At 36.9% G+C, this 26,967-nt stretch overlaps 2 protein-coding genes and 2 pseudogenes across 2 annotated transcripts; 2 read left to right on the forward strand and 2 right to left on the reverse strand.

Annotated features, from left to right (window-relative positions):
- Positions 1-569: 569 nt before the first annotated feature.
- Positions 570-1,508, forward strand: LOC122112752 (olfactory receptor 4F15-like). The gene has a single exon (XM_042685668.1). The coding sequence runs from the start codon at positions 570-572 to the stop codon at positions 1,506-1,508; it is 939 nt and encodes a 312-aa protein (XP_042541602.1).
- Positions 1,509-5,108: 3,600 nt separating this feature from the next.
- LOC122112898 lies at positions 5,109-6,034 on the reverse strand (annotated as a pseudogene).
- Positions 6,035-19,082: 13,048 nt separating this feature from the next.
- Positions 19,083-20,021, forward strand: LOC122112749 (olfactory receptor 4F15-like). Its single transcript, XM_042685664.1, has one exon. The coding sequence runs from the start codon at positions 19,083-19,085 to the stop codon at positions 20,019-20,021; it is 939 nt and encodes a 312-aa protein (XP_042541598.1).
- Positions 20,022-24,335: 4,314 nt separating this feature from the next.
- On the reverse strand, positions 24,336-25,212 carry LOC122112875 (annotated as a pseudogene).
- Positions 25,213-26,967: the final 1,755 nt, after the last annotated feature.

Below are 26,967 nucleotides of genomic sequence, written 5' to 3' on the forward strand. Positions count from 1 at the left end.
CCATTTTTTATACTGTGACCATTAACAAACAGAAGTATGGTCAAGAAATGACTTAAAATTATTGATAGTTTTATATCATATTTCTGATAAGAACAGAGTTCTGGGCACAGAATCTGTTTTCTTTTACTTTGACATACAGATGTGCTCATCATCTGTATGTTGCTGGCCCTTTGGCCAGTCTTTGTCCAGAACATTCAAAGCCTGGACTGGCAGCATTTCAGTAGTAGCCCTACCAGCAAGCAGAGTCTATGCAGGCACTGCTGAGATGAGAACTAGTTCAATTTTTGTTTGTGTTTTGGCTGCATTAAAATATGTCAGAGGAATAACTGACATCTAAATCTTCTAAAAGTAAGATCAGTTTTACTTTAAAAGTTGACAAGATATATAGAAAATAGCAAATGCTCATGACAAATATTATATGGAAGGAAAAATAATTAAATAATTTAATAAAAATATCTTATTGTAGTTCATGAAGATTTATTCTAAAATTTTAACTTTTCAATATATACTTCTGATAAACTCTTTTCTTCTTGTTTTGTTTGGACATCCTAGGCTAAGACAAATATGCAATGTATGAGACAAATTACTCTGAAGTATCAGAATTTATATTTCTTGGGCTTTCTACCTACAGACCAGTGCAGCGTTTCCTCCTTGCCTTCTCTACCGTGTTTTATGTGACCATTGTTCTAGGAAATGTCTCCGTTGTGCTCACAGTGACTTTAGACTTCCACCTACATTCTCCCATGTATTTCTTTTTAGGAAACCTCTCATTTATTGACTTATGCCTGTCTACTTTAACAGTTCCCAAAATGATTTCTGACTTGTATTCTGGCCACAATACCATTTCATTCCAGGGTTGTGTCACACAAATGTTTCTCCTCCATGTCCTGGGGGGGTCTGAGATGGTGCTACTCATAGCGATGGCCGTGGACAGATACGTGGCCATTTGCAAACCACTACAGTACCTGCGCATCATGAGCCCACGAATGTGTAGTTCACTTCTGTTTGGAGTGTGGGCTATCGGACTCATTCACTCAGTGATCCAGTTAGCTTTTGTTGTGCATTTGCCTTTTTGTGGCCCTAATGAGATAGACAGCTTTTATTGTGATCTTCCTTGGTTTATTAAACTGGCCTGCATAGATACTTACAGAATGGAATTCTTGGTAACTGCTAACAGTGGGTTAATTTCCCTTGGCTCTTTCTTCTTATTGCTTCTCTCCTATGCCTTCATACTCTTCACTGTGTGGAAAAGCTCTCCTGGTGGATTGCACAAGGCCCTCTCTACTCTTTCAGCTCACATCTCTGTGGTGGTTTTATTCTTTGGACCATGCATCTTTGTTTACATGTGGCCATTTCCTACAGTACCTGTGGATAAGTTTCTTGCGATTTTAGATTTTATGATTACACCCATCCTGAATCCCGCCATTTACACACTGAGGAACAAAGACATGAAGCTAGCAATGAGGAGGCTGAATGGTCAACTTTTGAGTTTGAAAAGAATCTCCTAAAAAACTTACAAGAACAAAAGTTGTATCTTCAGGAAACTCTACTGTAAACATAAGTATTTCGTGGACTCTTGTATTGTGAGAAAATTTATTGTTCCTCATCCAGAAGACTGAAAATCTCGGGCAGTTTATTTCTAGTTTTTAACTGATAATGTGATTAATTGGATATTTCTCAGCAATTTTACATAGTTTAGGGTTTTCAAATCATTCTTTATGTTGTCCAAATTTGTATTGATCTACAGAAAATCTAAAATTATTTATAAAGTAGAATCCAAACATGTGTTTATAGACTTACTGGAATTAGTCAATAATTTCCTCTCATTAGGTTAAAAAAGAATCTCATTTACAGAGAATGAATGGTTCATTCTCATAACAGTTAATTTTAGCAAACAAGCCATATTGATATGTCTTTCTTTTCTTACTTTATTATACTAATAAACATAGTCACAGGAATTTAAATTTGTATACATTATATGGAAAATGAACTCTATAATTTGTGGGCAGGGATGGGAGGGAAGTTGGAAGAAAGCAAAGAAATGGTTGACATTGTTCAAAACAGGAATATACACATAAGCTGACTTATGAAATGGTAACCCCTCTGTATAACCCCTCTTATAATAACAATAAGATTATGTATTTTAAATATAAAATTATAAAGAAATTTAACCTAGTAAAATAAATACTGTTATGATTCTTATGAAAATAATGAAGTTTTCATGCCCAGTGTCAGTGGCTCACGCCTGTAAATTTAGCTACTCAGGAGGCTGAAATCTGAGGATCCCGGTTCAAAGCCAGCCTGAGTAGGAAAGTCCCTGAGGCTCTTATTTCCAATTAACCACCAGAAAACCAGAAGTGACACTGTGGCTGAAGTGGTAGAGCACTAGCCTTTAGCTGAAGAGCTGAGGGACAGTGCCCAGAACCAGAGTTCAAGCCCCATGACCAACAGGAGGAGGAGGACGGGGATGGGGAGGAGGAGGGGGATGGGGAGGAGAAGGAAGACGACGATGACAACAACAGCAAGAAAGAAGAGGAGGAGGGAAAAAAGTGAAGTTTTCAACTATAAAATAGTGATGTTTTGACATCTGGTATCTAAGAGGACAGTTAGCAGTCTTGCCCTAACCTGCAGTTTAACCATTCCTATGTCTGTACTTGTATACTGTTATAGATTTAGAAAGTAGAAACATTAATTCAGTGAATAAATGAAGGTTGAGATGGAGTTATGTTACAGAGAGGAACCTCATACGCAGACCAGGTCAACATTGCATCCAGTTAGTAGATACACAAGGCAAAGGCTGTGTACTTAGATCCTCAAGCTTAGAAATCTGTCCAGCACACAGAATAGGACAGCATTTTTAGAAACTAACACTTTATGCTTATAATGAGAAGAAACATACTCCCATGTAACTTTCATACTGTATTTTGTTGTTGTTGTTGTTGATGTTGTTCATGGGACTTGAACTCTGGGCCTGGGCACTGTTCCTCAGCTCTTCAGCTCAAGGTAAGTGCTCTGCCACTTGAGCCACAGCACCACTTCCGATTTTCTGGGGGTTAATTGCAGATAAGAGTCTCACAGACTTTAGTGCCCGGGCTAGCTTTGAAACACAATCCTCAGATCTCAACCTCCTGAGTAGCTAGTATTACAGGTGTGAGCCACCAGTGCTGGCTTCAAACTGTATTTTGTATTTTACAGTTTGGAGTGATGAATAATAAAGTATCAGTTACAGTGCACTTTTTATTTAAAAATAAAAAATTCTTAATAAGATAAAATATGTGAGTCTAAATACATTGAAATGTTTTCTATTTGAAATTTCCATCATAGGTGTTTCTTATTATGAAACATTCTTTTAGAATGTCAGCTTTTACTGTATAATGTCATCTTTTCTGAAGTAAAGTGCCAAAGTTTCTTAGTCATGTGTCTACACACATTATAGTATAGTAGGTTGGAAGCCAGTTTGATAAGCATTTAAGGCCATGTCAGCGATGTCATAATTTACTGGTAGTTTTGACTATTTTCTCTGGATAGTGTCCAATGAGTTCCATTGAGGTCATAACCAGTATCTCCCAAAAATGCATTGATAATTATCTCCTGTACATAAAAATTATAGTAATCAGGAAATTCTGCTGTGAACCTCTTCTAGTGTCAATAGGTTGATAAAATTTCACAATAGTTCAAAACAGTTGAAGATATTTATTATGAAATTTGAGATGGTCATAAATCTTACAGTTTTTTAGGAATGTCTTTGCTTTTAAAGTTCCAGACCCCACACCTACCGTGCCTGAAATTAACCAAATTGGAGATAAGGTCTAAAGTTATGGTATATGAAAGTAGGGGAGTTCTAATATAACATTTATTGTCTCTGAAGCATAAAGCAGTATCAGTCATGTACATGTATAGAGAGTAGGACTTTAAGAGAACAGCAAAAAGGTAGACATTCAAATGCCAAGGAAGGATATGTCAAGAGAAATCAAATCTCCTAATGCCTTGACCTTGAATTTCCCAAACTCAGAACTAAGGAATTATATTCAAGTATTCTTTTCTCTTCAATTTTTAGAGGACTTTAAACTATTAATTGTATCAGTTCTTTAAGTCTTAAATAGAATTTAATGGCCAGTTCATTAGATCCTGCTCTTTCCTTTGACTAGAGACTTTCTATTGTTAAGTCAATTATAGTTTTGTTCTGATATTCCATTTCTTCATTATTCAATCTTTAGATGCAAATTTCTAGCAATTCATCGATTTTTTTTTCTACATCATCTAAAGTATTGGCATGTCATTATTCGTTATAACCCCTTACTCTCTTGGAATTTCAGTGGTATTAGTTGTGATATAACTTTATAATTTATTTTTTCAGTATTTTATTTTTATTGTTATTGTAGAGTTGATATAGAGAGGGGTTACAGTTACACAACTCAGATAATGAGTACAATTCTTTTGGAACCGTGTCTCCCTTCCCTCACCCTCTGCCAGTTTTTCTCTTCTGCCCTCACCTACATAAAATATAAATACATTATTATACATGTAGTAGTATACAATGTAAAAATGGTTTGTACAAGCCAGGCGCTGGTGGCTCACGCCTGTAATCCTAGCTACTCAGGAGGCTGAGATCTGAGGATCGCGGTTCAAAGCCAGCCTGGGCAGGAGAGACTGTGAGAATCCTATCTCCAATAAACCACCAGAAAACCGGAAGTGGAGCTGTAGCTCAAGTGGTAGAGTGCTCGCCTTGAACTGAAGAGCTGAGGGACAGCGCCCAGGCCCAGAGTTCAAGCCCCACCACCGACAAAAAAAAAAAAAAAGAATTGTTTGTACATATTGGATGCCTAGACAGTGCTTAATGAAATGTGACAATTATTGCTTTTATAAATTTAATTGTTATAGTGTCTTGTAATTTATAGACACAATAGTTATGTCTACTGAGAGTTTATTTCCTATGGCAAGAATTTAAGCAGAGTTTTAGAGTATATTTTCATAATGAAAAAAGATACAACACATATGTCTGTGGACACTCATAATTTACAGAAATTAAGTCATGTATGAGGTTTCATTTGCAGATTGAATGTGTGATTAAACTGTAGAACATAGAGGATTTTCTGATCACCAGAAATCTAACAAGTATTACTTGAAATAGCATGCTGATTCATCAGTTTTTTAATGGTGTTTCAAATCTCTTTATTTCTCAGTGTATAAATGGCTGGATTCAAAAGAGGTTTAATTACTGTATAAAACACAGCAAGAAACGTATACACCCAAGTGATGCTGACTGGCCACAGTTAGATGAAGATGCAGGGTACAAAGATCAGCACCACCACTGTAATGTGGGAGGTACAGGTAGAGAGGGCCTTTGACACAGCATCTTGAGAACAAAGGAAGACAGTAAGCAGGATGTAAGTGTGGGAGATCATTATAAGAAAGAAGCAAATTGTTGCCAAAACACCACTGTTGGCATTTATCAGTATTCCCAAAGTATCTGTATCCATGCAGGCTAGTTTCATCACTAAAGGGATGTCACAGAAAAGCTACCCACCATTCTGGGTCCACAGAAGGGTAACTCCCAAATCATGATCAGTTGACTCAGGCATGCACAAACCCAATGATCCATCCTGTCAAAACTAACCAGATGCACTTTTGCCTGTCCCTGATGCTGGAGTAGCGGAGCAGCTTGCAGATGGCCACTTAATGGCATAGGCCATCTTCACAAGAAGCACCATCTCAGCCCCTCTAACGAAATGCACACAGAGGATCTGGCTCATGCAGCCCCCAAAGGAAATGGTCTTGTTCTCCTGCAGGAAGTCTGTGGTGAGTTTAGGCTTGGTTACTGAGGAGAGGCAGAAGTCAACAAAGAAGAGATTAGCTAACAGGGAGTACATGGGCAAGTGGAGATGGTGGTCAGCAGCACCACGAAGAGATTTCCCACAACAATTAGCAGGTAGAGTGTAGAAAATGGCAATAGGAGGAAGATCTGAAGCTCCTCAGAGTCACAGAGTCCCTGAAAAATAAACTCAGACACCACCGACTGGTTTGCTTCCTCCATTTCTTACACTGTGTTCTAATGGGACAGAAAGAGAAAGCAGTGAACTGAGGTTAGAAACAAGACCTTAATAATTATGTTCTGATAAGCATGTAATAATAAACTAAATTCTTAGTATTTTACTAAACCAGGAATGTAAAATAAGTATGTCTTGAATCTGGATATGTACAATATCGTACATACAGGGAGATATGTATCAGTACTAGACAGGACAAAAACCTTAGTCATCAGAAGTATAGATGTGTAAAAATGAATATTTTAATAAAAATTATCAGTAGTGAAGTTCCTCATAAGTTTTCTAAGCCTGGAATGTATGCCTTTGTGGGAATAATTACAAGTATTCTTCAGTTCCTAGCTGCGAAATACATTTGTGGCCTCTTTATTTTATTAGAACAAGTACAGGGAAATCATCTAATGAAAAAGTTTAGGTATGATCATGTATTTATCAGACATAAATCTATTATTAAGTGAATATGCCAGCATAGACTGAATTAATCAAAATCTATTACAAGCTGATTATTTTCCTGGAGACAGACTGGAGATAGACATTTTATGTTCTGAAGACACTACATATGATAACTTGACATTGGTAGTATGACACATTGTTCCTTATTGCACTTTGACTCTTCCCATACAGTGTAATTACCAGATCAGATATTCCTTTGCTTGCACAATGTAGCATGCCTTTTTCTTAACTAACTGGTAGTGGTGATTTCTTTTTAGAGACGAGCTTGAATTATAGATATATGAGAGCTATTTTTGTTCTAATTTATATTATCTCCCTCCCAGGAAGTAATGCAAATTCTATATTCATTAAAATAGTCATCTGTATTTCTTAAGTTGTTGTCATGGATATCTCCATATTTTACAAGCCCCAAAATCAAATACCATTTTCTTTCCTCTTTCTTTCTCTCTCTCTCTCTCTTCCTCCTATCTGTTAGTTCTGCTTTTCTTCCTTCCTTTTTTCTTTTTTCTTTCTTCCCTTCAATTTCCCTATTTTTCCTTTACCATTTTAGACTAGAAATTAAAGGCATAAAATTTTTGATTAACAAGCAGATATTGCATGCCAGTTCTGTTTTAAGCATTTGGAAATGATTTTACTCTAACAACCACGTTTTATTGGTATTTTGCAGATGCAATCACATAATGTTCCCAATTTATACAGTTACTTGGACATTTAATCTAAAGTGGAAAAGCCAGAGTATAAACTGAAAGATGTAAAGACTACAAATTAATAACTTCCATATTAAAAGGAATATAATGAGAATCTTGATTTGAGGCTACTAAGAAAATTAACAGTACTTGTAAAGTAATATACTCTGTTTTATGAAAGGGGGAAACAAAATGAAATTAATATACATATACAATAATAGTAATGAATTAATTCTTTTATATTACAGTACTTTTAATTTTGTTGATGTTTTCCCCAAAATGAAAATGAACAGGGGCTGGGAAGGTGGCTCAGTGGTAGAGCACTTGCCTTGCATGCCTGAGGCCCTGGGTTCGATTTCTCACCACCACATAAGCAAAAAGAAAAAAGCTGGAAGTGGTGCTGTGGCTCAAGTGGTAGAGTGCTAGCCTTGAGCTGAAGAGCTGAGGGACAGCGCTCAGGCCCAGAGTACAGGCCCCACAACCGGACCCAAAAAAAAAAGAAAATAAACAATATATGTTCAAACCATTTTTTCATCATTTTACTCACTCTTAAAAAAGTGGTAGCATAGCGCAAATCCAAAAAGAACTAGAAAATATTAGGGTAAGTTACATGTCCTGTAAAAACCATGCTTCCCTCAAATGGGATCTGGAGTCTTGTAATATTGTTCAAAATATTGACTTTTGTGTGTAAAACTGCTATAAGGAGTTCAAGAATGACTTGGGAAAATTCTTCTAATAATGTTGGCAAACATATCCAGTAAACAACACAGTCAGAACTCTACGATCAATACAAAAGTACAAAGATGCTAAACAAAAAATATATAATGTTCTTAAAGTATTAAATATTACCAAGAGGAAATTGCGAAAAATCTGATTTAGTGATTTACTCACAGAAATCTCTGAAACCAGGTTCTTCCTGGTGGTACGGGTTAGTCTATGTTTGACACTAACTCTGAACAGAAGTGTAATTTCTTTTCTGCTGTGACCAGTGTTGGCAACAGTGGATTCACTTGGTGACATATTTACATAAAATAATATAGCATACATACTGGACACATTCCAGTTTTTCTTTTTCTCTTGGGGATGCTTAATTTCAAACTTTTTCTGAATTTAAGACATTCTATAATTCCTCCTTGCTTCAGTTTTGTGGCTAAATTAGACCAGTTAAATGTAAGTAGATATGTCAGATAAAATGTTTAGATAAAAGAATAAGAGATGTTGGCCCAGATGCATAGAAACTGGAATACTTGGGTATTGTTGGCAGCATCTGTAGAATGGTGCAGAAATTATTTTTAAAAAGAACTATAGAAATTCCTCAAAAGTTAAAAATAATTAAAATTAAATGAAATTAAAGAAGTTACAAGGATGCATTACACCCATACTCACACATATATTTGTGTGTCAACAAGCATGTACAAAATACTCATGCATTAAGCAAAAAAAAAAAAAAAAAACAGTTCCAAGAAAAGCTACTATGCAAAGGGTATCAGCAAAGTATTTGGAACGAATAATTACATAATAGCAGAAGTCAGGAGTTAATTTTTATAAGTAGTGTAATAAAAATTTGGGGTTGGGAAGTTGGCTCAGTGGTAGAGTGCTTGCCTTGCATGCATGAGGCGCTGGGTTCAATTCCTCAGCATCACATATACCGAAAATGCTGGAAGTGGTGCTGTGGCTCAAGTGTAGAGCTCTAGCCTTGAGCTGAAGAGCTCAGCGACAGCACCCAGGCCCAAAGTTCAAGCCCCACGACTGGAAAAAATAAAATAAAAATAAAATTGTCAAACTTCATTTTTGTGTAAGTATCCATTCACTGAAGAGATTATAATCTCTCTCTCTCTCTCTCTCTCTCTCTCTCTATATATATATATATATATATATATATATCACAGTATATATTGTATATAACTTTGATCCCTTCCAAATGTTAATTATAGATGCTTGGACTCAACTTTGATTACTCAATATGTTCTGTTTGTCCATGTGTCAGATTTTTCTGGTCAGTTCTACATTGTTATGAATAAATACTTTTGGTATAAGTTTAATTGGAAATTGAGAAGATGAAGCCACCATTTGTGTCCTTCTTAACGATCTGAATCTGTCCTAAGGTTCCTTTGTAATATTTTTTCTGCATTGTAGAAAATTGTAGTACTTTGTACATGACTAAAATTTGACAATAGAACATTATATCATCTGTAGATTGCTTTGCATAGTACAAGCATTCAAGTGATATTAAATCCTGAAAATTATGAACATGGAATACCTTTATTCATGCTGTCTTCAATTTTCTGAGTTCACCTTAGTTTCCAGTGCATAATTATTTTACTTTTTGTTTTAATATATTCCAAGATACTTTATTCATTTAGATGACATTTTAAATGGATTACTTTCTTGATTTATTTGTCAGAGAAATAATTTGTAGAGTACAGGAATGCAATTGACTTTTGTACACTGATTTTGTGAGCTCTTACCACCACCAGAACCTGCAGTGAGCTTCCACCACCACCAGAGCCCATGGTGAGTTCCCATCTGCACCAGAGTCCTCAGCTGGGCTCCTCCCACCAGAGCCTTCGGTGAGCTCCCACCACCACCAGATCCTCCAAGTGATCACCACCAGAGCCTCCCAGTAAGCTCCCACCACCACCAGAGCCTGCAGGGAGCTCCCACTACCACCAGAACCTGTGGTGAGCTCCTACCACCATCAGATCCTCCCAGTTAGCCCCCACCAGCACAGAGCCTGTGGTGAGCTCCCACCACCAGAGCCTGCAGTCAGCACCCACCACCACCAGAGCCTGCCATCACCTCCTACCACCACCAGAGTCTGCAGTGAGCTCCCACCATCACCAGAGTATCCCAGTGAGCTCCCACTACCACCAGAGCCTCCCAATGAACTTCCACTACCACCAGAGCCTGCAGTGAGCTTCCACCACGACCAGAGCCTTCCAGGGAGCTCCCACTACCACCAGAACCTGCGGTGAGTTCCCACCACACTAGAACCTGCGCTCAGCTCCCACCACCACCAGAGACTGCAGTGAGCTCCCACCACCGCCAGAGCCTCCCAGTGATCTCTAACCTGCAGAGTCTCCTAGTGAGATCCTACCACTAGAATCTCCCATTAGTTCCCACCACCACCCAAACCTGTGGTGATCTCCTGCCACCACAGAGCCTCCCAGTGAGCTCACACCACCAGAGCCCACAGTGAGCTCCCCCATCTTCACGTGATGGCAGCCAGTGAGTGAGCACATTAGCTTGAGGAGAAATCCAGCACTATTCTTCCATGATCACTGACAGCTGCCCTGTGCAAACCCCAGGTTGTACTGTCTGAGGTCTGTACCGGCTAGTGTGAAGTCACACACTTAGCAGTAGTGTTTTCTTCCTCAAGAATCAGGAAAACATGATCCTACCCAAAGAAAAGAGAAACATTGCATTAGCTGAGCTGAAGAAAGGGATATCTAGGAACTGTTAGACCAAAACTTTCCAATAACCCTTCTAATTCAGTGGACCTATGAGGGACAAAAACTGGCAACTAAATGATATTAAGAAGATGATACATTAAAAATGAGAAATTAAAAAATCAAAGCCGTGTGCTAGGCTCAGCATATAATCCAGGCTACTCAGGAAGCTGAAATGGGGCAAATGGGACTCTAAAGTGAAAACAACATGCATATTTAGAAAATCCTAAAAAGGTGGAAGGTTTATTTTAAAAAACAAAGGCTGAAAATTTTCCAAATTAGGGAGGAAATGTGGACATCTAGGTTTATGATACCTAAGGATAGCTAGGCAGACTAAACCTGATAATATCTCAAACATATTCTATAATTGTCAAAAGAGAATTTTCAAAGCATTGAGAAAAAAGTAACTTCTCTAATAAATAAATAAATGGGAGCTCAAATGACATTATCACAGTAATTCTAATCAAATCTTACAGACAAGAGGAGAATGATCTGATATTGACAGACATAAAAAATATGCCAAAGATTTTGGGAAAGGAATCCAAGTCTGTCAGGACGAAGAGCTATCAAGTCATGAAGGAAGAAAGTAAGATATAAACAAATAAAGAAATGATTAAAAGTGAAACTTACAAATGGCCGTAACAAGCTCTTCTGTGTCAATTGTAAATTAAGAGAAATTTAGAAGCTGAATGAGTAAAAACACAAGATTCAACAATTCCCTACCTAACGAAGAATATTTCCAGACTAATTCTTCAAGAGCAGAATTGCACTGATAAAAAATTAGATCTGGAATACACGTACAGCTGTAGAACACACAAAAGCAATCTACGTAGATCAATTTGATAAACCAATAAAAATCACAGTAAAAACTATTATTAGAACTACAAAAGGTAAACAGACCACAAAAGCAAGTGGATCACCCTGTGTATGATCAGTAATCCCAGCACAAGATGAGTGAAGTTCATGTCCATGAACTCATAAGGGTCAGGAATGGAGACACTTCCACAGGACCACGCATCTGCCCGCAGCCATGGCCATGAGCAGTACCATGTTAGATCCAACTACTCCAGGAAAGAAAAATAGCTGTATGACACATCCTGTATGGAATGGTATTGTGCTGAAAATAAAAACCATCTTGATAACTGCTGGGGTAGAAAGTCACAAGTCAATAAATGAGAGGCTTCCTAAAAGAAAGTACAGGAGGGAATGGAAATGAGGACCACATATCATTGGATATGGACCAGGATTCCTCACAGTACACAGACACTTTCCCAGTGCCACAAAACAGTACAGGAACACTCAAGGAAGAAATGCAGTTGGTCTAGATGCAGAAAGCTCCAGAAACATAGAAAGTTTAATATAAATTGATTTGTGAATTTACTTTTTTTTTTTTTGGTATTACCTAAGAGATCAAAATGAAGTAATTTTAAAATTTTGTCTGAAAGAAACAGGTTTAAAAGTTTTTTAAGCCAGGTGCCAGTGACTCACCACTTGTAATCCTAGCTACCCAGGAGGCAGACATCTGAGGATCACAGTTCAAAGCCAGCCAAGGCAGGAAAGTCCGTGAGACTCCTATCTCCAGTAAACCACTCAGTAAACCAGAAGTGGCACTGTGGCTCAAGTGGTAGAGTGCTAGCCTTGAGCTGAAGAGCTGAGGGACAGCACCCAGGCCCAGAGTTCAAGCCCCACAACTGACAAAAAAAACTTTAAAAAAATCATTTTCAAAATGAACTGTGACTATGACATCATTTTCATCATTTCAGAATTTCAAAAACTTTTTTTGGTCGGTCCAGGGTCTTGAAAATGAATATTTTAACCTAACTACAAAACAAATATTCCTTAGTCATCTACAAGATGCTAAAAAATATGTCATATTCTAAGGGGAAAAAAACTGATCTTTAAAATAAATGATCAGTTTATGTATATATTATGGCAGTTTATTTGGCTCTACCTCAAATTAGGAACACATGTTTTATTTCATATGCAGAATCTAGACCTAAAAATTGGGACGTAATAAATGAAAATGTGACTCATTGGATTCAAGTGTCAGTAGGAAGAGAGGGAATAAAAGATGAGGGTGATGGGATATGAATGTAATAAAGTACAATACATTCTTGTATAAAAATAGCATAATAAAACCCACTAAAATTGTAAAAGGAGGTGAAAAGGGAGATTAGAAAGATGGAGATATCACAGTGCAGCGCATCTGTAAAATTGGTATGCACTAATACATATGAGAATAACGTATATAATATGCAATAATATAGGACTGAAAAATGTTAAACCTTGTATATTAGTAACACTTAAACTTGAAATGATAAAAATAGTAGGAAATTAATGATATTCTTTGAGGGAGGAGTATCTATATTACATGCATTATTTGTAAATTTTTCCAATAAGAGGTTTATTTCTTCCACTTATTATTCACTAATAGTCTTATAGCAAAACAGAGTGATGGATATTTAATGTTTTTTAAAATCTGTATTATGCTTTATAAATGCTGGATTATTCATACTTTTAGTCCTGTATCCACAAGCATTTTCTTCCCTCATACTTATAACTCTGGTCTACTTATGGTAAAAACATTAAATAAATTCTGATAGAATCATATATTATTTTAAGTCAAGGTCACAAAACACAAGGCAACTTGAGAAACTGTCACGGAAATGAGCAACTTCAAAGGACATAGCAATTAAGAACATCAAGTCAAATCAGGGAAATCAGAATAAGCCATGAAATTTAATTAATAAAATGTGTTGATATTGATTCAATGGTTGTACCAAATATAATGTACTTATATGACATGGTAGTAATAGAATGTGTGTCCAGTGTGTGTGCATGTTTTTGCATTGTATATTCTTTTTTCTTCATAAATCCAAAATTTCTCAAATAGTCTATTAATGAAAAATTAATAAAAATATATACAGTATATATTAAAATATTAACAGTTAGAAAGCGGGTAGAACAATTTTAATTTTCATTTAAATATTCTGTATTTAGTGACTTAAAGATGAATACACTTAACAGTAAAATAGTGTGCATTGGTATTGGGAGAGCTTTTAGACCCCTTGAACAAAATGTAGTCCAAGAAATAAAGCCATACATGAAAAATAATTGACTTCTTAAATGAGTGTCAAGACTACTCAGGGTTAAGAGGAGCCTGCCTGGCCTTTGATGGATGGTAAAGCAAACAGAATTGTCTACATGTGAAATAAATGCCAAGACTTTTTGTTTTTAATTTATGTGTATTAGTGTCTAACTCTTTACATTGGTCCTGATCTAATGACATTTATCTATAAATTTTAACAGCTTTAGATTTTATATTCCCTAATATTTTGCTGGTATGTATTATTAGATATAATTTTCTTCATGTTCTGTTTTCTACTTTAGCAAAGTAATATTACTTTTTCCCTTTAGTGCCACAGGGATTCAAAGGGATAGTGCCCAAGCCCTAGGACTGGTACCTAAATAAATAAATAAAGCAGAATTCCCAAGATAAACGCTCTGGGGATTCCGAACACTAGCCACCAGGTGATTGATTACCCAGTGCTGTTGTTAGCTGGAGCCACTGAGAGAAGCAGGAGACAGCATCAAAGGGGAACACTTTTCAAAAGAGCCAGCAACAGTGGAAACAGTGGTTTCTATTTCTGTTGTGCTTTTTCTCTTTTTAGGCAGGTAAGGTGGGATGGGGCAACTAAAGTCAATATGCAGCTAGAATTATCAGTTACTTTTATTGTATAGATAATAAATAGTACATACTCCACAAAATTAATACTCTTTCATGTTTATCTGTATTTTTAATTTCAAAATACTTGTTGAACATTCACTTTTACTATCTTTCTTAGGGTAATTTAGAATTTTCCTTGCTCCATATGGCCTAGATTTATTCTTGATTTTCAGGACACACACACACATACACACACGTGAGTGTGTGAGAGACTTCAAGTGACTTCAGGGTCCTTTGAAATTTGTACTTAGTCACTTTTTCTTTAATTAGCCATAAGCATGTGATCATTTCTAGAGTAATTACTATTTTAATCTCTCTCAAATTCACAGCTATTTTTGTGGGTCAAGATTTATAGTTGCTGCTCTTGAACGCTAATGGACTATGAGACTGATTAATATTTGTAAATGTATCACAGAACAGTAAGTATGACATGAAGGGTTAGAGGACCGATATCTAGTCCAGACTGGAGTTGGAGATATCTAGATGAGTTGGCACAATAGGTAAAATTTTCCACTGAGAGGTAATTTACCTAATAATAAAGGCTGGGGGGGGGGAGTTTTAATGATTTAAAAACAAACAAACAAGCTGTGCATCATATGATCTGTATCATGAAAGAATAAGGACTAGGTGTAGATACTCAGCTTTTTGAGGCCAGATGAGAGTGCACAGGGCTTTGTGTGTACTGAGATATCCTCAAGACAGAAAGCACTCGGGCTCCTACGCAGTGAACAGGCGAGAGAAGGTTCAGGAAATGTTCTGTTGGTGTGCTACTATAGCTATTCCTCTCATTATTATTATGTTCTTATTTGCTTCCTTGCACTCTTCTTTTCCTGTTGTGTCTGTGTCCTACCTTCTATTCTTGTTGCCTTTCACTTCTACTCATGAATATGAAGTTTGATCCATTTGGAGTTGATTCTGGTGCAGGGTGATATATAAGGATCTAGCTTTAGTTTTCTACAAGTGATTAACCAGTTTTGCCAGCACCATTTACTGAAGAGGCTCTTTCTTCCATTCTATTTTTTTTTACCTCCCTTATTAAAATTAGGTGGTTATTGGTCTGCAGGTTCATTTCTGTGTTTTCAGTTCTATTCCATTGTTCCTCAGGCCTGTTCTTGTGCCAGTATCAAGCTGTTTTGATTACTATGGCTTTGTAGTAGAGTTTGAAATTTGGTATTGATATTCCTCCAGCACTGTTCTTTGTGTTAAGGATCGTTTTCGCTGTTTGGGGTCTTTTATTGTTCCATATGAATTTTTGGATTGCCTCTTCTATTTCCTTGAAGAGTGAGGTTGGAATATTGATAAGTGTCGCATTGAATTTGTAGATAGCCTTGGGACGTATCTTAGTGATAAACCTCTTACTGCAAATATCTGCTATCATTGTGATTTTTAACATAAGAAAATAGTTGGTCTCCAGACCAAGAAACAATTGTTGTTCTTTGTAAAACTTCATTATCATTATTAAGTTATTTGAATGATTCTGAGATCACTATTTCATTCTGACATTTCTGTATTGAATTTGAAAGCATATTCACCTGGAGTTTCTTCTTTTGTAGTTCATATAATCAGCTTTTCAGTTAATAGTGATGCAGCATTATTGTAGCTCATTTAATAAAGACCTTAGGAAGTGAAAACAAGTGGGATCTTGCTTTATGGATTCCCTGCTGGTGTAATTTGGGTGAGTATTCCTGGAGAATTTTTGCTTACTGAAGTACATACAGTTTTCATATTACTGACCATGCATTCTTAGTGTTTGCTTATATAGCACATATCTTCAGGATTACATACTTCAAAATGTTGAGTAATTTTAGTAGCCTTATACTTTCACAGTCTACCTATGTATGATAGTGTACTTAATGTCACTATTGACTAACACAATTCAACAACATCCTATTACATGTATTATATGTGTTTCTGTGTAAATATAAGTATCAGATACATCAGTGTATGTGTGTGTATATTTGCATGTGTATTTTCAGTCCAGCACAGTTATCCAGTGTGTGCATTAAAGTGTTTTCAAACAATGATTCATTTTGAAATCTTAAAAACACTGGGAATCTTCTTATTGGTTTCATAACACTCTTCCTGGCTTTGTATTTCCTTTTGACTGACTGATTTTTTTTTATTCTGTTCCTAGGGCTTATGCTTGGGGACAGGGAGCAATCCATGAGTGTTTTTGCTCAAGGCTGGTGCTCTACCACTTGAGCCACAGGTCCACTTCTGGCTTTTTGGTGAGTAATTGGAGACAAGACTCTCATGGAGCTTCCTGAATGGGTGGAGATCGTCAGATCTCTGCCTAAGTAGCTAGGATTACAGGCTAAAGTCGCTTTTTGGTTGTTAAGACAACAGCAACAACAAGAAAAGGACTGAAACTTCTAATGACTGATATTGTAGGTCAATAAGCCTATTTATTAGCCACTGTATATGTGGTTGTTACTATTGTGAGTTGTCTGCACATTTCCCACTTTATAAAATTACATTTCTTCTTTATGCTATTAATGTATTTGTTCTATCAAACATAGTAATTTGAATGATAATAGTTTTTTCACAAAATATACATCCAATATCAAAAAATAACAAAGAAAAATGAAAGCAAAATCACATCATTTCCTTTCCCAATTATTCAGAAAAGAAACCTGTATTAGTTTTATTTACTTTTGTTCAATTATGTAGTTAGAAACACAGATGTGCATTTTTATTGTGTCTTGAACATACTTACATTAGCATGTACCTTTATCTGACCTAAACTACAGGTTTAGCTTTGTGAAATACTCAGAACTGGCTTGTGGTAGTGCCAGTACAGTTCCTCCCCTCCAGTGAAGCCTTCCCCTTCTGACAAAACTCCACCCCTCCAGTGATGCTCCGCCCCTCCAGTGAAGCCCCACCCCTCCAGTACAGCTCTGCCCATTCAGTGAAGCCCTACCCCTTCCAGTGAAGCTCCATTCCCGTGCAGAACCCCATGGGATGGCTTAGTGGTTGTAGGGTGCAGCAGCACTGCCTGTGGTCCTGCGAAGCTTGGGGCTCCAGCCTCTGATGCAGGGCATGCACAGGGGTCCCGTGGGTACCTTCTGCAGTGTGTGTGAGGCAGGGCAGAGCCACTGTACGCAGGGCCGAGTTGGGCGCAGACATGAGAGGCAGAGACAATGGGGAGTGGTCAGTGTGGCTGGATGAGAGCAGAACCGCCACTGCTTCTGCGTGGAGCCAAGGCGTCAGTGCTCACGCCACCATCCCCACCACTCAGGAGGATCAGGGTTAAAACCAGTCCAGGCAGGAAAGTCCTTGAGACTCTGATCTCCAGTTAACCACCAGAAAACCGGAAGTGGCCCTGTGATCCAGGAATAGAGTGCCAGCCTTGAGCTGAAGAGCTGAGGGACAGTCCCCAGGCCCAGAGTTCAAGCCCACGACCATCCCCTCCCCCAAAAAAGTAAAAACACAAGCAAACTAAGAAAAGTAGTTGTAAAATAGCTCATGACAGCTGATAATTTTTGGCTTGGTTACTCAAAGACAATTTAGAAAGTGAAGTCAGAAAATGTGATTTAATGTATTACACTAGTCACTATCAAAAATAGGTATTTGACATTTTTGGAGCTTCTAAAAGAATGTTTTGTGCTATAAACTAATATGACCCTATAAGTTAGACTTAACAATTTATAAATAAGCATTACCATAAAACATCACTTAGATTTTAGATATACAGGCTTTCATATGTTCCTATGTTTCCTTCTCTTTTTATTCAAATATATATTATTCACATTTTTCCATAATACTGATTTTGCTTCTGCATATAAAGTTGAACATTATACTTTCCAAAGTCTTATCTCTTGTATGAACATCTCTGTTTAAAGCACCAAGTGTGTATTGGTTTATAAAATTTCTTTAGTAGGTTACTTTAAGCTTACCTCTAAACCCTTCATTCCATTCACTTTTTGTTTGCCTGTGCTGGTTCCTAGGACTTGTGCTCTCACTTTGCTTCTTATGCTCATGGCTGGTGCTCTACCAACTGCGCTATTCCTCCAGTTGGGCATTGTGCTGGTTAATTGAAGATAAGCAGTCTTGAGATATTTTCTGCTTGGGCTAGGTTCTCTGATCTTCAGACCTCAGACTCTTGAGTAGCTACAATTACAGGAGTGAGCCACAGGTGCTGGCTTCATTCCATTTTTTATACTGTGACCATTAACAAACAGAAGTATGGTCAAGAAATGACTTAAAATTATTGATAGTTTTATATTTGTGGTAAGAACAGAGTTCTTCTGGGCACAGAATCTGTTCTCTCTTACTTTGACCCCATGTGCTCATCATCTGGATGTTGCTGGCCCTTTGGCCAGTCTTTGTCCAGAACATTCAAAGTCTGGACTACCATCATTTCAGTAGTATCCCTACCAACAAGCAGAGTCTACGCAGGCACTGCTGAGATGAGAACTAGTTCAATTTTTGGTCAAATTGTTTATGTTTTGGCTGCATTAAAATATGTCAGAAGGAATAACTGACATTTAAATCTTCTAAAAGTAAGATCAGTTTTACTTTAAAAGTTGACAAGATACATAGAAAATAGCAAATGCTCATGACGAATATTATATGGAAGGAAAAATAATTGAATAATTTAATAAAAATATCTTATTGTAGTTCATGAAGATTTATTCTAAAATTTTAACTTTTCAATATATACTTCTGATAAACTCTTTTCTTCTTGTTTTGCTTGGACATCCTAGGCTAAGACAAATATGCAATGTATGAGACAAATTACTCTGAAGTATCAGAATTTATATTTCTTGGGCTTTCTACCTACAGACCAGTGCAGCGTTTCCTCCTTGCCTTCTCTACCGTGTTTTATGTGACCATCGTTCTAGGAAATGTCTCCGTTGTGCTCACAGTGACTTTAGACTTCCACCTACATTCTCCCATGTATTTCTTTTTAGGAAACCTCTCATTTATTGACTTATGCCTGTCTACTTTAACAGTTCCCAAAATGATTTCTGACTTGTATTCTGGCCACAATACCATTTCATTCCAGGGTTGTGTTACACAGATGTTTCTCCTCCATGTCCTGGGGGGGTCTGAGATGGTGCTACTCATAGCGATGGCCGTGGACAGATATGTGGCCATTTGCAAACCACTGCACTACCTGCGCATCATGAGCCCACGACTGTGTAATTCACTTCTGTTTGGAGTGTGGGTTATCGGACTCATTCACTCAGTGGTTCAGTTAGCTTTTGTTGTGCATTTGCCTTTTTGTGGCCCTAATGAGATAGACAGCTTTTATTGTGATCTTCCTTCGTTTATCAAACTGGCCTGCATAGATACTTACAAAATGGAATTCTTGGTAACTGCTAACAGTGGGTTAATTTCCCTTGGCACTTTCTTCTTATTGCTTCTCTCCTATGCCTTCATACTCTTCACTGTGTGGAAAAGCTCTTCTGGTGGATTGCACAAGGCCCTCTCTACTCTTTCAGCTCACATCTCTGTGGTGGTTTTATTCTTTGGACCATGCATCTTTGTTTACATGTTGCCATTTCCTACAGTACCTGTGGATAAGTTTCTTGCGATTTTAGATTTTATGATTACGCCCATCCTGAATCCCGCCATTTACACACTGAGGAACAAAGACATGAAGCTAGCAATGAGGAGGCTGAATGGTCAACTTTTGAGTTTGAAAAGAATCTCCTAAAAAACTTAGAAGAACAGAAGTTGTTTCTTCAAAAACTCTACTGTAAACATAAGTATTTCGTGGACTCTTGTATTGTGAGAAAATTTATTGTTCCTCATCCAGAAGACTGAAAATCTCAGATAGTTTATATCTAGTTTTTAACTGATAATGTGATTAATTGGATATTTCTCAGCAATTTTACATAGTTTAGGGTTTTCAAATCATTCTTTATGTTGTCCAAATTTGTATTGGTCTACAGAAAATCTGAAATTATTTATAAAGTTGAATCCAAACGTGTGTTTATAGACTTACTGGAATTAGTCAATAATTTCCTCTCATTAGGTTAAAAAGAATCTCATTTACAGAGAATGAATAGTTCCTTCTCATCACAGTTAATTTTAGCAAACAAGCCATACTGATATTTGTGTTTCTTTTCTAACTTTATTATACTAGTAAACATAGTCACAGGAATTTAAATTTGTGGGCAGGGATGGGAGGGGAAGTTGGAAGAAAGCAAAGAAAGGTTTGACATTGTTCAAAACAGAAATATACACATAAGCTGACTTATGAAATGGTAACCCCTCTGTATAACCCCTCTTATAATAACAATAAGATTATGTATTTTAAATATAAAATTATAAAGAAATTTAACCTAGTAAAATAAATATTGTTATGATTCTTGTGAAAATATTGAAGTTTTCAAGCCCAGCGTCAGTGGCTCATGCCTGTAATCGTAGTTACTCAGGAGGGTGAAATCTGAGGATCCTTGTTCAAAGCCAGCCTGAGTAAGAAAGTCCCTGAGACTCTTATTTCCAATTAGCCACCAGAGAACCAGAAGTGACACTGTGGCTCACATGGTAGAGCACTAGCCTTTAGCTGAAGAGCTGAGGAACAGTGTCCAGAACCAGAGTTCAAGCCCCATGACCACAGGAGGAGGAGGAGGAAGAAGAGAAGGGGGAGGGGAGGGGGAGGGGGAGCGGGAAGGGGAGGAGATGAATAAGAAAGAAGAGGAGGGAAAAAAAGTGATGTTTTCAACTATAAAATAGTGATGTTTTGACATCTGGTCTCTAAGAGGACAGTTAGCATTCTTGCCCTAACCTGGAGAAACATTAATTCAGTGAATAAATGAAAGTTGAGATGGAGGTATGTTACAGAGTGGAACTTCATAGGCAGACCAGGTCAGCATTGCATCCAGTTAGTAGATACACAAGGTAAAGGCTGTGTACTTAGATCCCCAAGCTTAGAAATCTGTGTAGCACACAGAATAGGACAGCATTTTTAGAAACTAACACTTTATCTTTAAAATAAGAAGAAACATGCTCCCATGTAACTTTCATACCATATTTTTTTGCCTTTTATAGCTCTGTACTACAATATACAGTACAATTACATGTCTGATCTACTCTCATAGTTATCTCTGGCCTCCAAAAGTTTTTATGAGTAGCTCCTCACAAGGATAGAAACCATTTTACATAACACTCTAAAAAAAATCATCATGATTCATCAGTAGCCTGATTTTCTCAAGCAGAAATGGACTTTTTAAAATTTCTTTCCTTTCATAAAATTTTACTTATTTGAAAGTTTCTTTGTTTTTAATTTTAATTTTATTTTTTTATTGTGAAAATACTGTACAGAGGGGTTACAATTACATGGGCAAAATAATGAGTACATTTCTTATCAAGTATTGTAGCCTCCTCCTTTGTGTCCCCTTCCCATCCTTTCCCATCCTCTCCCACCCCCTCTCCCCGCTGCCCCCCCCCCCAAAGTTGTAAAGTTCATTTTTCGACATAATGGCTTGTACATCTCATTGTTGCAATGGGTCCACCTGTATCCCTATTTAAACGATTTGTTTTTCCCCTTCCCCTCCACAAATTATACCGACATCAAACACAGTGAAAACAGGGGTTATACTGTGGGGGAGGGACATACAAAGGAACAAAGAAATAATCTTATAAATGTGTTAGAAACAATCGCATGAAAGAAAAAAAAACATTTGAATACATAACTTAGTGTTCATTTCCCTAACATCACCTTATGTGACCTTTTCTGCTTGACTCAGACATATACTAGATATTGCAAATAAGGGAAACCATGGGACCTATGTTTCTTTGGGCCTGGCTTATTCACTTAATATAATTTTTTCCAAATATTTCCATTTCCTAACAAATGGGGCAATGTCATTCTTTCTGATGGAGGCATAGAATTCCATTGTGTATATATACCACATTTTCTTGATCCATTCATCTCCTGAGGGGCATCTGGGTTGGTTCCATATCTTAGCTATAGTAAATAGTCATACTGTATTTTTTTGCTGTTGTTGATGTTGTTCATGGGACTTGAACTCTGGGCCTGGGCACTGTCCCTCAGCTCTTCAGCTCAAGGTAAGAGCTCTGCCACTTGAGCCACAGCACCACTTCCGATTTTCTGGGGGTTAATTGCAGATAAGAGTCTCACAGACTTTCGTGCCCGGGCTAGCTTTGAACCACAATCCTCAGATCTCAACCTCCTGAGTAGCTAGTATTACAGGTGTGAGCCACCAGTGCTGGCTTCATACTGTATTTTGTATTTTACGGTCTGGCGTGATGAATAATACAGTATCGATTACAGTGCACTTTTTATTTAAAAATAAAAAATTCTTAATAAGGTAAAATATGTCAGTCTAAATATATTGAAATGTTTTCTATTTGAAATTTCCATCATAGATGTTTCTTATTATGAAACGTTCTTTTAGAATGTCAGCTTAAAATTTAATACCTAGTAAGTGTTTTAGCAACTACTGTATAATGTCATCTTTTCAGAAGTTGGAAAAAAGATACATATAAAGTGCCAAAGTTTCTTAGTCATGTGTCTACATACATTATAGTATAGTAGGTTGGAAGCCAGTTTGATGAGCATTTAAGGCCATGTCAGCCATGTCATAATTTACTGGTAGTTTTGACTGTATTCTCTGGACAGTGTCTAAGGAGTTCCATTGAAGTCATAACCAGTATCTCCCAAAAATGCATTGATAATTATCTCCTGTACATAAAAATTATAGTAATCAGGAAATTCTGCTGTGAACCTCTTCCTCTAGTGTCAATAGGTTGATAAAATTTCACAATAGTTCAAAACAGTTGAAGATAGTAACTATGAAATTTAAGATGGTCATAAATCTTGCAATCTTTTCAGGAATGTCTTTGCTTTTAAACTTCCAGTCCCCACACCTACCGCATCTGAAAGTAACCGTATTGGAGATAAGGTCTAAAGTACGGTATCTGAAAGTAGGGGAGTTCTAACACAACATTTATTGTCTCTGAAGCATAAAGCAGTATCAGTCATGTACATGTATAGAGACTAGGACTTTAATGGAAAAGCAAAAATGTAGACATTCAAATGCCAAGGAAGGATATGTCAAGAGAAATCAAATCTCCTAATGCCTTGACCTTGAATTTCTCAGACTCAGAACTAAGGAATTATATTGAAGTATTCTTTTCTCTTCAATTTTAGAACACTTTAAACTATTAATTGTATCAGTTCTTTAAGTCTTAAATAGAATTTAATGACCAGTTCATTAGATCCTGCTCTTTTCTTTGACTAGAGACTTTCTATTATTAACTCAATTATAGTTTTGTTCTGATATTCCATTTCTTAATTATTCAATCTTGGGAGATGCAAATTTCTAGCAAATCATTGATTTTTTTTCTACATCATCTAAAGTATTGGCATGTCATTATTCATTATAAACCCTTACTCTTGGAATTTCAGTGGTATTAGTTGTGACATAACTTTATAATTTATTTTTTCATGTATTTTACTTTTATTGTTATTGTAGAGTTGATATAGAGAGGGGTTACAGTTACACAACTCAGGTAATGAATACAAGTCTTTTGGAACTGTGTCTCCCTTCCTTCACCCTCTGCCAGTTTTTCTCTCCTGCCCCCACCCACATAAAGTATAAATATAGTATTATACATGTTGTAGTATGCATTAGTATACTATGTTAAAATGATTTGTACATATAGGAAGCGTAGACAGTGTTTAATGAAATGTGACAATTATTGTTTTTATAAATTTAATTGTTATAGTGTCTTGTAATCTATAGACACAATAGTTACATCCACTGAGAATTTATTTCCTATGGCAAGAATTTAAGCAGAGTTTTAGAGTATATTTTCATAATGAAAAAGATACAACACATATGTCTGTGGACACTCATAATTTACAGAAATTAAGTCATGTATGAGATTTCGTTTGCAGGGTGAATGTGTGGTTAAACTGTAGCACATAGAGGATTTTCTGATCACCAGAAATCTAACAAGAAATAGCAAGCTTATTCATCAGTTTTTAAATGGTGTTTTAAATCTCTTTATTTCTCAATGTATAAATGGCTGGATTCAAAAGAGGTGTAATTACTGTATAAAACACAGCAAGAAACTTATATACCAAAGTGATGTTGACTGGCCACAGATAGATGAAGATGCAGGGTCCAAAGATTAGCACCACCACTGTAATGTGGGAGGTACAGGTAGAGAGGGCCTTTGACACAGCATCTTGAGAACAAAGGAAGACAGTAAGCAGGATGTAAGTGTGGGAGATCATTATAAGAAAGAAGCAAATTGTTGCCAAAACACCACTGTTGGCATTTATCAGTATTCCCAAAGTATCTGTATCCATGCAGGCTAGTTTCATCACTAAAGGGATGTCACAGAAAAAGCTACCCACCATTCTGGGTACAGAGAAGGGTAACTCCCAAATCATGATCAGTTGACTCATGCATGCACAAACCCAATGATCCATCCTGTCAAAACTATCCAGATGCACTTTTTGCCTGTCCCTGATGCTGGAGTAGCGGAGCAGCTTGCAGATGGCCACTTAATGGTCATAGGCCATCTTCACAAGAAGCACCATCTCAGCCCCTCTAACGAAATGCACACAGAGGATCTGACTCATGCAGCCCCCAAAGGAAATGGTCTTGTTCTCCTGCAGGAAGTCTGTGGTCAGCTTAGGCTTGGTTACTGAGGAGAGGCAGAAGTCAACAAAAGAGAGATTAGCTAACAGGGAGTATACATGGGCAAATGGAGATGGTGGTCAGCAGCACCATGAAGAGATTTCCCACAATAGTTAGCAGGTAGAGTGTAGAAAATGGCAGAAGGAGGAAGATCTGCAGTTCCTCAGAGTCACAGAGTCCCTGAAAAATAAACTCAGACACCACCGACTGGTTTGCTTCCTCCATTTCTTACACTGTGTTCTAATGGGACAGAAAGAGAAAGCAGTGAACTGAGGTTAGAAACAAGACCTTAATAATTATGTTCTGATAAGCATGTAATAATAAACTAAATTCTTAGTATTTTACTAAACCAGGAATGTAAAATAAGTATGTCTTGAATCTGGATATGTACAATATCGTACATACAGGGAGATATGTATCAGTACTAGACAGGACAAAAACCTTAGTCATCAGAAGTATAGATGTGTAAAAATGAATATTTTAATAAAAATTATCAGTAGTATAGTTCCTCATAAGTTTTCTAAGCCTGGAATGTATGCCTTTGTGGGAATAATTACAAGTATTCTCCAGTTCCTAGCTATTAAATACATTTGTAGCCTCTTTATTTTACTAGAACAAGTACAGGGAAATCATCTAATGACAAATTTTAAGTATGATCATATATTTATCAGACATAAATCTATTATTAAGTGAATATGCCAGCATAGATTGAATTAATCAAAATCTATTACAAGCTGATTATTTTCCTGGAGATAGACTAGAGATGGACATTTTATGTTCTGAAGACACTACATATGATAACTTGACATTGGTAGTATCACACACTGTTCCTTATTGCACTTTGACTCTTCCCATACAGTGTAATTACCAGATAAGATATTCCTTTGCTTGCACAATGTAGCATGCATTTTTCTTAACTAACAGGTAGTGGTGATTTCTTTTTAGAGACTAGCTTCAATTATAGATATGTGAGAGCTTTTTTTGTTCTTATTTATATTATCTCCCTCCTGGGAAGTAATACAAATTCTATATTCATTAAATTCTGTATTTCTTAAGTGTTGTCGTGGAAATCTCCATATTTTACAAGCCCCAAAATCAAAAACCATTTTCTTTCCTCTTTTTTTCTTTCTCTCTCTCTTCCTCCTATCTGTTAGTTCTGCTTTTCTTCCTTACTTATTCTTTTTTTTTTTTATTTTATTCATTTTTTTTTGTGAACATACTATACAGAGGGGATACAATTACATAGGCAGGATAATGTGTACATTTCTTATAAAGCATTGCAGCCTCCTCCTTTGTTTACCCTTCACATCCCTTCCCAGCCTCCCCCTCACCCCCCATCCCAATCCTCCGCTCTCCCTTCCCCCATCCCCACCCCCCCCACCCCCTGCACCAACGTTGTAAAGCTCGTTTTCGACATGACAACTTGTACTTCTCATTGTTGCAACAGGTCCACCTGTATCCTTAAACGACTTGTTTTTCCCCATCTCCTCCACAAGTTATACTGACACCAAATATAGTGAAAGCAGGGGTTATACTGTGGGGGAGGTTCATACATAGCAACAAAGAAATAATCTTATAAATGCGTTAGAAACAAATGCATGAAAGAAAAAAACATTAAGATACATATCTAAGGGTTCATTTTCCTAACATCACATTATCTGACCTTTTCTGCTTGACTCATACATATACTAGATATTGCAAATAAGGGAAACCATGGGACCTATGTTTCTTTGGGCCTGGCTTACTTCACTTAATATAATTTTTTCCAAGCCTTTCCATTTCCTAACAAATAGGGCAATGTCATTCTTTCTGATGGAGGCATAGAATTCCATTGTGTATATATGCCACATTTTCTTGATCCATTCATCTACTGAGGGGCATCTGGGTTGGTTCCATATCTTAGCTATGGTAAATAATGCTGCAATAAACATAGTTGTGCTGGTAGCTTTAGTGTGTTCTTGTTTGTAAACATTTGGGTAA

The sequence above is a fragment of the Dipodomys spectabilis genome, unplaced genomic scaffold, assembly GCF_019054845.1.
Source record: "Dipodomys spectabilis isolate Male_0828 unplaced genomic scaffold, ASM1905484v1 ptg000095l, whole genome shotgun sequence".
Classification (NCBI taxonomy): domain Eukaryota; kingdom Metazoa; phylum Chordata; class Mammalia; order Rodentia; family Heteromyidae; genus Dipodomys; species Dipodomys spectabilis.

Bases quoted from the DNA above. Each gene is read 5' to 3' on its own strand.
- LOC122112752 (XM_042685668.1), top strand. From the start codon at position 570: ATGTATGAGACAAATTACTCTGAAGTATCAGAATTTATATTTCTTGGG.
- LOC122112749 (XM_042685664.1), top strand. From the start codon at position 19,083: ATGTATGAGACAAATTACTCTGAAGTATCAGAATTTATATTTCTTGGG.